The 13,965-nt window shown below is 40.8% G+C and overlaps 1 protein-coding gene across 4 annotated transcripts in view; it reads left to right on the forward strand.

The window, feature by feature from the left end:
• LOC106573309 (inositol 1,4,5-trisphosphate receptor type 2) overlaps nucleotides 1-13,965 on the forward strand; it is a 176,171-nt gene that overhangs the window by 55,092 nt on the left and 107,114 nt on the right. For all 4 annotated transcript variants that reach the window (XR_006759687.1, XM_045697031.1, XM_045697032.1 and 1 more), the window contains exons 32-37: nucleotides 61-186; nucleotides 5,379-5,507; nucleotides 5,700-5,820; nucleotides 6,205-6,386; nucleotides 8,907-9,049; nucleotides 9,360-9,468. Coding sequence is in view for 3 of the 4 variants with exons in the window: in XM_045697031.1 (XP_045552987.1) it covers nucleotides 61-186; nucleotides 5,379-5,507; nucleotides 5,700-5,820; nucleotides 6,205-6,386; nucleotides 8,907-9,049; nucleotides 9,360-9,468 (810 nt within the window). In the remaining variant the exon portion in view is untranslated. The remainder of the gene's footprint in view (nucleotides 1-60; nucleotides 187-5,378; nucleotides 5,508-5,699; nucleotides 5,821-6,204; nucleotides 6,387-8,906; nucleotides 9,050-9,359; nucleotides 9,469-13,965) is intronic.

Consider the following 13,965-nt stretch of genomic DNA (forward strand, 5'->3'; position numbering starts at 1 on the left):
TAATCTCTCACACCTGTCAATCATCTGAATGCATGGTTTCTATTGGCCCTCCCTCCCCAGGTGAAGACGGCCTACGTGAACTTTGTGAACCACTGCTACGTGGACACGGAGGTGGAGATGAAGGAGATCTACACCAGCCACCACATCTGGAAGCTCTTTGAGAACTTCCTGGTGGACATGGCACGGGTAACGTCCTCACTAAGGTCCTCCTCATAGCACTACCCCCCTCAGAATAGCCTCAGGGCATGGACTTTATAAGGTGGCGAAAGCGTTTGCCTGGCACCTACTACTGCTACCACCACCACCATACCCCATTAAAAGGCACTTGAATCTTTTGTTTTATCCATTTATCCTCTGAGTGGCACAACATACTGTTGACAATCCATGTCTCAGTTGTCTCGAGGCTTAAAAATCCATCTTTAACTTGTCTTCATCTACACTGATTTGAAGTAGATTTAACAAGTGACATCAATAAGGGGTTTTAGCTTTCACCTGTATTCACCTGGTTAGTCTGTGTCATGGAAACAGCAGTTGTCCTTAATGTTTTGTAGTGTCAGTGTAAGTGAAAGCAACATGGTGGGTCCCTTCAGGGTATGGGCCTTTCCCCAGTTCAGTGTAGATGAGGGAAAGGAAAAGAGAAGTTCTTTAGACTGTTATTGGATATACACCAGGCTAAAAATGGAAATCACCCAAAAAGAAATGTTAGATACTTTTAAAAATCTTCACCCAGAGAAAAGCACCAGGGATCGATGGCTTTCTTATATAATTTTATTTGATCTTCTGGGACAAAGTACCGCCCTTATTTACTCAAATGACAACACGTGTCACTCAATTTAGGGATTCCAAGTTCCATGTATCGAACTGTTATTTCAATTATATTAAAACCAAAAAAATCTGTAGAGTCCTCTGCAGATATTACAAACCCATAAATGTAATATATTACGACAATAAAATAGCAAAACTCATAAGCAGCAGAATGGCAAATATTAGATAAATATTAATCAAACAGGGTTTATTTAACATGGACACTTACAAACAAATACAAGAACATGTTTCAGTATAATACAATATGTTAAAAACAAGATGTAGATTTATCCTTATACCATGGCATTGTTGAATAGTTGTTTCTGATTGGCTTGAAGGGCATTCTAGAGTGTGCGTTATTTATCTTTATAATCTGGGTGGTTTGAGCCCTGAATGCTGATTGGCTGACAGCCATGGTATATCAGATCATATACCACAGGTATGACAAAATATTTTTTTTACTGCTCTGAGGACTTTGGTAACCAGTTTATAATAGCAATAAGGCCCCCTCAGGGGAAAAAGATAAAAATAAAATAAAAAAAAGATAAACATTTGACTTCAACTACCCAGCAGTTACTGGTGTTCCGGCTTTGTACAGTATTTATACCATTATAATATAGTTATATGGTAATATGAAACAGAATAACTCATGATCTACAGCAATCCTTTAATTCAGGGTTCACCAACTGGCGGCCAGTGGGCCAATCTTGCCAACCAGCAATATTATTTGGCCCCCCAAATGAATTATGAATATTTAATATATATATATATATCTATATATTTATATTTATATTTGGATATCTATATATATATCTATATAATCAAAAAAGTGTTAAACAAATGAAAATATATTTTAGATTCTTCAAAGTAGCCACCCTTTGTCTTGATGACAGCTTTGCACATTCTTGGCATTCTCTCAACCAGCTTCACCTGGAATGCTTTTCCAACCATCTTGAAGGAGTATGCTGAGCACTTGTTGGCTGCTTTTCCTTCACTCTGCGGTCCAACTCATCCCAAACCATCTCAATTGGGTTGATGTCGGGTGATTGTGGAGGCCAGGTCATCTGATGCAACACTCCATCACTCTCCTTCTTGGTCAAATAGATTGATCGAATATAAAATACATTTTGATATGTTAAAAACAAATTGGTTACTACAGGATTCCATATGTATTATTTCATAGTTTTGATGTCTTCACTATTATTCTACAATGTTGACAATTGTCAAGATAAATAAATAACCTCGGAATGAGTAGGTGTATCCACATTTCTGAATGGTACTGTATATAATTAAAAAAATCTCGGACCCGAGATGCAAAAACTCCCAAATGCAATGTCCTAAGAAGGAAGTTACCCTACCTAAATAATGCAAAAGTAACATTTTAACTTCATTCATGAGGAGAGAGAATGCAGGACACAGTCAACTAATAAAGCAGGCAGCAAACCATTTTGTGGTGGTGAAATGTAAAGCTGCAACCGCACAGCAATCAATCGGAGGTCAACACCAACTGGTGCTGAAAATATATGTAACTTGTTATGCAAGTGTTGCACAGCAACAGATGGAGAAAACCTACACCAGTCGAGTAATTCATTTCACCAATAATATTCATTTTAATTTGACTTTACAAAAAACAAGAGGGCTTCTACACCTGCATTGCTTGCTGTTTGGGGTTTTATGCTGGGTTTCTGTTCAGCACTTTGAGATATCAGCTGATGTAAGAAGGGCTATATAAATACATTTGATTTGATTTGCTTAATTGGAGAATATTTCTTCAGAGCCTAGGCCTATATAAAATAACTTAGCCTACCTCAGCCAGTTATGAGGCTTAACAGCATCTTTTACAATAAATAATTATATGTGACCTAATAGAAGTGGGATGTTTGTATTTGTAAGGCCTACTTACTATTGCGACTGGCCAAAAATGTAGCATCCTACATAAAACAATAATTTTAAAGAAAAAAAGGTGGCGTCTGTATCGGGATGGTCCGCTCCTTTAACAACAGAACAAACAGAAAATACTGTCCTCTTGAGACCTAAATATCCATGCATAAGCACTCACAATAATGTTAGTATTTACTAAATATAGTCATATAGGCCAACAAGTGACTTACTCAATGGGAAAAGTTGCATTTCCCCTCGGACACGATCTTGTGGATGTCGCGTGACATTGGTGTGAATTTGATGCGCAGGCACTTCTTGATTGACTTATGTCAATAACAGCACCAGCTGTTATTGACAAAAAGACACACACCCCCACCCATCGTCTTAAGACATAGCTTCTCTGTTCTGTCGGTGCATTGAAAATCCCTCCAGCTCTATATTATCCGTGTTGTCGTTCAGCCACGACTCGGTGAAACATAAGATATTACAGTTCTTAATGTCCCGTTGGGAGGATAATCTTAATCGTATGTCATCAATTTTATTTTCCAATGATTGCATGTTAGCAAGTAGGACAGATGGACGTGGGATTTTACTTGCTCGCCTACGGATTCTCAGAACAGCCCGATCTGCATCCTCTTTTGCTCTGTCTTTTCTTCGTGCTAATGACAGGGAATTGGGCTTGTTCCCGGGAGAGCAGTATATCCTTCTCGTCGGACTCGTTAAAGGAATAAGCTTCTTCCAGTTCGTGGTGAGTAATCGCTGTTCTGATGTCCAGAAGTTATTTTCGGTCATAAGAGATGGTAGCAGCAATATTTTGTACAAAATAAGTCAACAAATAAGTTACAAACAACAAAATAGCACAATTGGAGCATGTAAACCGTCAGCCATCCTCTTCGGCGCCATCTTTATGGAGACGTGATTTTATGAGCGTAATCAGATCGAAATGATGTTATTGTCACTGAATTTATTATCTAGCCTACTAATTGGATGTGTTAAACATGTTGTTCAATTTGTAGTGTTGGCCAATTATTTGTGCTAATATTATATACTAATTATGTTCTGGCCCGTCGACTATTAGCTCAATAAAAATTTGGCCCGATGCCGAACCTAGTGGACCACAAAAAATATGAAATACTTAGGATGCTTAATAAGTGACGACAAATAACTTTATCCCATTACTCAACAACATGAAAGCAGTTCTAATTAAATGGAACAATCTCCCCATAAGCCTTACAGGTAGAATTACCCCACCGAAGACGTTCTTAAAAAACGTGTACTCGGCCATAAGACAAATAACACTCCTAAAGCAAAGTATTCATCTGAGGGTGGTTTTAACCTTCCAGATTTGGAATTGTATCAACACGCCACCCAAGGCTTTTACTTGTGATATTTAGTTAAATGCAGTAAAGAGGAACAATGGGTACATAATGAAGAGGTGCATGCTACATAATGAAGAGGTGCAATCTTTTCACGTGTCTGTTTTCAAAGGATGGAGCTAAGAACATTAACAACTAACATTAGAACAACATGGAAGAAAATTAAACGGATTCTTCAAGAACCAATATCACTCCATAAAAACACACCCTTATGGAACAATCCTTTGATAGCGTTTCAGAATTCACAGATAAATTGGCCCACAAATTAAAGGCATGGAAACCGTAAATGACGTAGGTAATAGGAAATAAAATCATTTCCATGACCGAATTAAAAAGCAATGACCAATGTAGATATTTTCAAATATAAAAGTTTTATATCACAAAATGTTGCCCTGAAAGCTTTTGGACATCAGAGCGATGTTGAGGGAATCCCATTTGAGTCGGAAAAAGATAGTCAGTCATATGATAGGTAAGATGTATACAAAACCTTGCAGAGAGCCTATCCAACTGACAAACTATTGGAACCAAGATTTAAAAAAACTGATAATGGCAAAAGATGGAGGGAGTGTTGGAACATAATGAACCAAATTACAAATAACGAAAATGTATGCTTAATCCTGTATAAACGAATGTATAGATTTTATTATACAAGAGACACATTTCACACATTCTACAGCACAATGGCAGAGTCATGTCTTAAGTGTAAAACTAACAATGACTCAAGAACTCAGGCCTTCTTGGAGTACTATAAATTCCAAAAGTTATGGGCAGCGTTAGAAAGCTGTCTGTCAGAAGTTTTACAATGCAAGTTTACTTTTAATCCATCTATCTGAATATTTCGAGACATTGGATGTGCGGTAGGCTAGCCAATGGGTTGGACAATATTCTTTCCATCACTTTATATTGAAGAAGCTATTACTTAAATACTGGAAGTGAAATGATACTACAACGTTAAGAGAATGGAAGAATCAAATGCTTTATTTAAATATGGGGAAAAATCTGTCTACAGACAAAAACAACATAACACATTTTGAAGTCATATGGGGCAGTCTTACAAGCAGTATAAACAACATTGGGTGTGGATACTGTGGGAACATGTGGGTCTGAGCAAGTGTCATGTCCTTAATGTTTGTGGAGATGTAGAGTATGTATGTAAATGTTAAGTTGTCCATTGTTTTTGTCTATGTATGTTTTTGTTTATTGTCATATAAAATATTACAACAGCAAAATGAGAGAGACCCCAGGTCAGTCTCTTCCCCCCTCACTCCTGAGTGACAGACAGACTTCACATCCCACTCTCCTCCTCTGTGGTTTTAGGTGTGCAACAGCACCACGGACCGTAACCATGCCAACGTTCCCCTGGAGAGGTACGTGACGGAGACGGTGATGGCCGTCGTCAAGGGCTTCTTTAGCTCCCAGTTCCCTGTGAACAACTCCAACCTGCAGGTATTCCTGGGAGAGAGGCGAACCTTGTACATGGGCATTTAAATACCTTCCCCGGGCCATTCACGTTTCAATTCAGTCCGTTCAGGCACTTGAGGCAAATGCTTATCCATCTGCACAACATTTTTGAGTGCTATTGAAGTGTTTGTTTATGGAGTGTTTTAGTGACTGTTTATCCTCCCTCTCCTATGTCAGACCCACCAGCCCATCTTCATCCAGCTGCTCCAGTCCTCCTTCAGGATCTATAACTGCACCTGGATCAGCTCAGCCCAGAAGAACAACATCGAGGGCTGCATCAAAACACTGGCTGACGTGGGTGAGTCTCGCAGCCCAGGGATTGCACTTTGACAGGCCTTGACTAAGGTTTGTAGACTGGAAACGTCAATGATTTCTATAATGACAGGGAGACATTGCAAATATTTTAAATCTCACCCCATAAGCCCTGTACATGTTAGTCTGCCACCACTGTGTATGCAGACAATACAGAAAGTAGGCCTATATGCCTTTCTCTGTTGGTTAATTGGGTGTCATGGCAGCTTGTGTGAATGTGTGTGTCTGAGAGAGATATGGGCCCATCTTCAGAAAGCGATTCAGAGTATTCGACATTGTCTACAAGGCTAAACCGATCCGATATCAGCACTCCTACTTTGAGGCTCCTTCAGTTCCTAGTTATAAGGTCTCCGCCCTGTCTCCTCTCCAGCCAAGGCGCGTGCCATTGCCATCCCGGTGGATCTGGACAGCCAGGTGAACACTCTGTCTCTGAAGGCCCACACCTACAGGGTGGAGCGTGCTGTCAAGGACTGGAGGACCTCAGCACGCACACGGCTCCGCAAGGAGATCCTGGGAGTGCCTGACTACAAGAGCATCATCGAGAAGCTGCAGGTGATCTCTCTCTCTCACACTCACACACACACACACACACACACACACACACACACACACAAATATGCACTCGCACAAATATACATGAATACGCCACTGGCGGTTCTTGCCGTTCAAGATTAGGGGGGGCAGTTTTGTATATTTATGACAATGGCCTAATTTGTATTACAGCATATTGCATGACTGTCATTCATATTCCATTCACCCAGCTCAATGTAACATCGATAGGTTTAGGCTACTACATCATTCTAGAATTTGCCCTATACCCATCATGATGTTGCTACAACCTAGCCTACAAATTAAAGTTTATAATGTAGGTGCACAGGTCGAGAGACAAATGGGAGTAATCAAGGTGACAGTGAAATATTCAATACCGCCTTGCACACTCTTGCCATGTGTACAGTCACGCAGTACAGTGTACAGCAAAAATTGTAGCAGTTACACCGGCAGGTCCGGTGCCAATACATCTATAAAATGAATGCTTACCTTGACTTCGAAGAGTTGCAGTGTTGGTTATACTTAGCCAGCAAGCTAACATACATTGCCTTCGAAAAGTATTCAGACCCCTTGACTTTTTCCACATTTTGTTATGTTACAGCCTTATAAAAAAAAAAGGTCCTCAGCAATCTACACGCAATACCCCATAATGACAAAGCGAAAAAACAGGTTTATAGACATTTTTGCTAATTTATTCATAATTTCAAAAAAAATAAACCTTGTTTAAATAAGTATTCAGACCCTTTGCTATGAGACTTGAAATTAAGCTCAGGTGCAACCTGTTTCCATTGATCATCCTTGAGATGTTTCTACAACTTGATTGGAGTCCACCTGTGGTACATTTTATTGATTGGACATGATTTAGAAAGGCACACACCTGTCTATATAAGGTCCCACAGTTGACAGTGCATGTCAGAGCAAAAACCAAGCTATGAAGTCGAAGGAATTGTCCGTAGAGCTCCGAGACAGGATTGTGTCGAAGCACAGATCTGGACGGGTACCAAAATATGACTGCAGCATTGAAGGTCACCAAGAACACTGTGGCCTCCATCATTCTTAAATGGAAGAAGTTTTGAACCACTAAGACTCTTCCTAGAGCTGGCCGCCCGGCCAAACTGAACAATCGGATAGAAGGTCCTTGTTCAGGGAGGTGACCAAGAACACGATGGTTACACTGACAGACCTCCAGAGTTCCTCTGTGGAGATGGGAGAACCTTCCAGATGGTCAACCATCTCTGCAGCATCCACCAGTCAGGTCTTTATGGTAGAGTGGCCAGACAGAAGCCACTCCTCAGTAAAAGACACATGACAGCCCGCTTGGAGTTTGCCAAAAGGCACCAAAAGACTCTGACTATGACAAACAAGATTAACTGGTCTGATGAAACCAAGATTAAACTCTTCGGCCTAAACGCAAAGTGTCACGTCTGGAGGAAACCTGGCACCATCCCTACAGTGAACAATGGTGGTGGCAGCATCATGCTGTGGGGATGTTTTTCAGTGGCAGGGACTGGGAGACGAGTCATGATTAAGGTAAAGATGAACAGAGCAAAGTACAGAGTGATCCTTGATGAAAACCTGATCCAGAGTGCTCAGGACCTCAGATTTATGTAAATGTAATATTTCAGTTCTTTATTTTTAATAAATTAGCAACAATTTCTAAAACTCTGTTTGGGGTATTGTGTGTAGGTTGAAAAAAACAATTGAATACATTTTAGAACAAGGCTGTAATCTACCAAAATGTGGAAAAAGTCAAAGGGTCTGAATACTTTCCAAAGGCACAGTAAGTAGCATTCCTCTGTTTGAGTCGGGTTGTTGAGTAGGCAAAATTAACTGCATTAGCTAAGTAAGTAAAATGTAAACTAAGGTAAAAAAATACAAAATATAGCTAGCTCTCTCACTGCTTCTCCTTAATTTTTGAAGAAAATAGTTTGTATAAAATCCAAACTGTTCAACTACTGTATTTCTCTCTCTCTCTTTAAGTCAACTACTCACCACACTTTAAGCACTGCAGTGCTAGCTAGCTGTAGCCTATGCTTTCAGTTCTAGATTCATTCTCTGATCCTTTGATTGGATGGACAAGATGTTACTTCATACTGCAAGAGCACCTATAGGTTGGAGGACATCCTCTAGAAGTTGTCATAATTACTGTTAAGCCTATGGAAGGGGGTGGGAGCCATGAGCCTCCTAGGTTTTGAATTGAACTCAATGTACTCAGAGGAGCACGGAAGCTAGCTGTCCTCCAGCTACACGGTGGTGCTACTCTAGATGGTGCTGTTGAGGCTACTTGTAGACCTTCATTGCAAAACAGTGTGTTTTAATCAGTTATTTGGTGACATGTAAATATATTTAGTATGGTTTTATCTAAACAGGATAACTTTTATTTTTAAATATTTCACTGCGTAGGATTATTATCTTCCCCTTCCTCTGAGGAGCCTCCACTGGAATAAACACACACACACACACACACACACACACACACACACACACTGCAGAGGAATTGTATCCATTGTGTCATGTGTCCAGGGTGTGGTGGCGTGTCTAGAGGAGCAGTTCAGTCCTATGGTGCAGGCTGAGTTCTCTGTGTTGGTGGATGTACTACACAGCCCTGAGCTGCTGTTCCCAGAGGCTGCCAGACTGCGCTGTGAGAGCGGGGCCTTCATGTCCAAGTGAGTGTGGCAGAGGTACAGATGCAGTCACGAACTCTGATCAGACACACCATCACAAACACGATCTATGGGCTGCGTTCACTGAGCATTTACACCAGTGACAAGTTTGCATTTGGCCGTCCATTGCTCTGGTTTGCGTTTTACTTTGGACTTCTGACTTTTCCAAAATGTTTCCAAAAATAAAGTGTCTCGTTTATTATTTTCTGTCCTCACGATCTTCCAGTCATAGGTCACACGACTGTTGGTGTGCTTAGAATAAATAAAGCCATGGTACTGATGTTCCGTTTGTACTCTTCCCTTTGTCATTCAGACTGATCAAACACACCAAGAAGCTGATGGACAAGGAGGAAAAGCTGTGCATTAAGATCCTGCAGACACTCCGAGAGATGCTGGTCAAGAAGGAGGCCTTTGATGAGCCTGTGAGTACTGAACAGGACATGATGTCAAGGGTGTGTTACATACAAGGTGTTAGGGATGTACAGGACAACAAGAGGAGGGTATATTACTGGAAACTTTCTAAGTTAATCAGTAAACTTAACTGAATTTTGGTAACTTTCACATCTTTTGGGGGAATTTTATAATATGACATCTAGGGGCCTTTTTGGGTATTTCAGATTGTCACAGGCGTCTAATTCTTTCTGTTCCCTCAAATTTGTTGGGGTACTGAGCAAATGTTAGGTCTCGTGAGTGGAAAATTGAACATTGTGAGAATTCTGTGCAACTTCCGGCGCGCGTTTACAGTGAACACTGAGGCTGTACCCTTACAGTTTAAGACAGTAGCTAATAGGCTATTGTGTCTTTTGGAGCATAATGTAGGCCTACCAATGAAACCAATGGAGAAAATAGTTTTATCTAAAAAGGATAACTTACGTTTAAATATTTCACTGCATAGGATTATTATCCTTCCCTTCCTCTGAGGAGCCTCCACTGGAATACACCACACACACACACACACACACACACACACACACACACACACACACACACACACACACACACACACTGTACTGCACTGCAGAGGTATTGTATCCATTGTGTCATGTGTCCAGGGTGTGGTGGCGTGTCTAGAGAGCCAATCCCATGGAAATAGCTTTTAATTTCTGTGATATAGTTTACAGTAGCCTATATGTGTTGTTCAATGCAGACTTAAAAAAACAAACAAAAAAAAACATTATGAAGGACTTGACATTTAAAACATTTGTTTTACTTGTGTTGTGTTTTGATGCAAGAAACCACTTTACATATTAAAATGTTATTATTGTTATTATTACCATACAGATAATTAGACAATGCAGGCTTCCCGTCTGGCTATAGGTTTGAATATGAAAATAAGCCCGTCTCAGAATACAACACTGCCCCTTTAAGACATAAGCTTTTTACCTGACAGTTTGACATATGTGCTCTTGTAGGAGGCATTAACTTCTCATTGCTGACCTATACTTATCTATGACTGGGCTAATAAGTCGCTAACTAGCAAAGAATATCAACAAATGTGCAGACGCGAGGCTCTGCACTCTTATCTGCTCCCGAGTGGCGCAGCGGTCTAAGGCAGTGCAAGAGGCGTCACTACAGACCCGGGTTCGAGTAGGCCGTCATTGTAAATAAGAATTTGTTCTTAACTGACTTGCCTAGTTAAATAAAGGTAAAAAAAAATCTGAACTGATCTGAAACACACACGCATAAAAAAAAGCGCTACCCGCCAATAGAATTCTACTCCATTGTGCTCAATCTTGCAAAGTTAGGTTTGTTTTGGTTTGTTGCGTTGAAATAGGCCTGATATAATGTTGATTTCATCACAGAAAAAACATTGATCTATATAGTGCAAACTAATGGGGCGAACTCCGTGAAGTTCAGTCTCTTGCGTCTCTGCGCAGCATGGCATTTCTTCTGTGCAGCACTCCTGGAAGAAGTGCGCGAACGCTCGTGAAATTTAGACCGAACATTGCTTATCACATGTACAATATATAAAATAATCAAATAAATAAAACTTTTACAATACAATGTTTTATGACAAAGCTATAAACATTATACTAAATACAGTATAAACCATCAACTTAGTGAATAACATTGGTTTTTTAATTAGGGTTTTAACATGAAATATCCTTTATATTTTTTTACACACTTAGTCAAATAAATATGTAAGCAAAAAAAGTTAAAACTGGTGGCAGTTGTGAAAAAAGTAAATAGTTGAGTTGGAAGTTACAGAGTTAATTGGAAAACAATGCCATTGTTGATTAGATGCTTTTTTCATTAGTTCGGCCATTTTCTCTTGAACCATATGGTCTATCCACTAGAAACTCCTGGACAATATGGTCACAGATATAAAAAATGAATACTTTTGTGCCTTCAGAAAGTATTCATACCCCTTGAATTATTCCACATTTTACAGCTTGAATTCAACATGGATTAAATTGATATCCCATAATGACATTGAAAACATGTTTTTTAAAATTGTTGAAAAATTATTGAAAATGAAATACAGAGAATTATCTAGATTACATAGGTATTAACACCCCTGAGTCAATACATGTTAGAATCCCCTTTGGCAGCAATTACAGCTGTGAGTCTTTCTGGATAAGTCTTAAGAGCTTTGCACACCTGGATTGTACAAAAGTGGCCCATTATTATTTTCAACATTTTTCATGCTCTGTCAAATTGGTAGTTGATCATTGCAAGACAACTATTTTAAGGTCTTGCCATAGATTTTCAAGCAGATTTAAGTCAAAACTGTAACTCGGCCACAAAAAACTAACTCGGCCACGCGGGAACATTCACCGTCTTCTTGGTAAGCAACTCCAGTGTAGATTTGGCCTTGTGTTTTAGGTTATTGTCCTGCTGAAAGGTGAATTAATCTCCCAGTGTGTGGTCGAACGCAAACTGAACTAGATTTTCTTCTAGGATTTTGCCTGGGCTTAGCTCCATTCCGTTTCTTTTTTATCCTCTAAAACCTCCCATTTCTTAACGATTACAAGCGTACCCATAACATGATGCAGCCACCACTATGCTTGAAAATATGAGGAGTGGTACCTAGTAATATATTTTTGGGGGATTTGACCCAAACATAACACTTTGTATTTAAGGCAAAAAGTGAATTGCTTTGCCACATTACTTTAGTGCTTTGTTACAAACAGGACACATGTTTTGGAAAATTGTAATTTTGTTCAGGCTTCCTTTTCACTCTGTCATTTAGGTTAGTATTGTTGAGTAACTACAATGTTGTTGATCCATCCTCAGTTTTCTCCTATCACTGCCGTTAAACTATGTAACTGTTTTAAAGTGACCATTGGCCTCATGGGGAAATCCCTGTACTGTACATGTAAGTAGGGTATGGTGACTAGGCAAAGGGATAGATAATGAATACTATCAGCAGCGTATGTGATGAATCAGAAGAGTTGGTGCCAAAGGGGGTATATGCAGATAGTCTGGGTAGCTATTTGGTGAACTATTTAGCAGTCTTGTGGTAGAAGCTTTTCACGGTCCTGTTGGTTCCAGGTGCATCGGTACCACTTGCAGTGTGGTAGCAGAGAGAACAGTCTGACTTGGGGGGCTGGAGTCTTTGACAATTATTTTGGCCTTCCTCCGACAACGCCTGGTATAGAGGTCCTGGATGGCAGGGATCTCACCCCCAGTGTACTGGGCTGTACGCACTACCCTCTGTAACCAATACCAACGTCCTGGATAAAAAGTACTGTATACTGATACTTTCATGAATGGATGGTATTGTCACATACTTAGGTGTCACAGTAACGGCTTTGGTTGTGTGTTCATCTTTGGGTGTTGCTGTCATTACCTTTTTTAGAAGGATAACCACTCCCCCAGTGTAGCAGCAATGTGAATATACCGTGTTGTATCAACCACACTATTTGGCTGCAGTTACAGATGAAAGCAAATGAAGATGAAGATTGGTTGGTTCATATTGCGCTGTCATGATGGACCGGGTGGGCTGCACTCAGATCAGTTGTTGCCCACAGTGCTGTAGGATCTGTCTCTCTGTGTCTCGCGCTCTCTCTCTGTGTCTCGCGCTCTCTCTCTGTCTCTCGCTCTCTCTCTGTGTCTCGCTCTCTCTCTCTCTCTGTGTCTCGCTCTCTCTCTCTCTCTCTGTGTCTCGCGCTCTCTCTCTCTCTCTCTGTGTCTCGCGCTCTCTCTCTCTCTGTGTCTCGCGCTCTCTCTCTCTCTCTCTCTCTCTGTGTCTCGCGCTCTCTCTCTCTCTCTGTGTCTCGCGCTCTCTCTCTCTCTCTGTGTCTCGCGCTCTCTCTCTCTCTGTGTCTCGCGCTCTGTCTCTGTGTCTCGCGCTCTGTCTCTGTGTCTCGCGCTCTGTCTCTGTGTCTCGCGCGTTGTCTCTGTGTCTAGCGCTCTCTCTCTCTTGCGCTCTCTCTGTGGTCCCTGAGCCCAGACTCCTCATCATCAGTAGTCTGTGGGCCTCTACATGCTTTTATATAAGGCAGGGTGGCACTCGAGGACAAGCTCACACTGTGAGGGAGAAAGGGTTGAATAGATAGAGGGGGGCAGCAAATGCTGAACAAACAAATCAATACTGCAGTGAGCGTGGGTGCACTTCTCCCCTCCCTCTCTCTTTCTCTCTCTCTCCTTTCTCTCTCTCCTTTATCTCATCTCTCTCTCTTCACCATGGGCCTGTGAATTGGGGAAGGGAGTGTGGAAAAGAGTGGAGGAGGCAACGGGGGAGTGATATGAGGGGGAGGGTTGTTGGAAAACTAGACAAAGTTCCAGGGTTGGTGATCAACTCTGGAGGGTAAAGTGAAGCTTGTCTGCTGCAGGTCTTAGTGGAGGAGGATAGGGAGATGAGACGTTGAAGAGTTTACATACAGTAAAAGTAGCGCTGCCTTGATATGCCACTGCCTTTTGAAGAATAGCAAGTATTGAGATCATGTCCTGTTGCTAAATGTCAATCAGTATCA

The sequence above is a fragment of the Salmo salar genome, chromosome ssa16 (assembly GCF_905237065.1).
Source record: "Salmo salar chromosome ssa16, Ssal_v3.1, whole genome shotgun sequence".
In the NCBI taxonomy this organism is placed as follows: domain Eukaryota; kingdom Metazoa; phylum Chordata; class Actinopteri; order Salmoniformes; family Salmonidae; genus Salmo; species Salmo salar.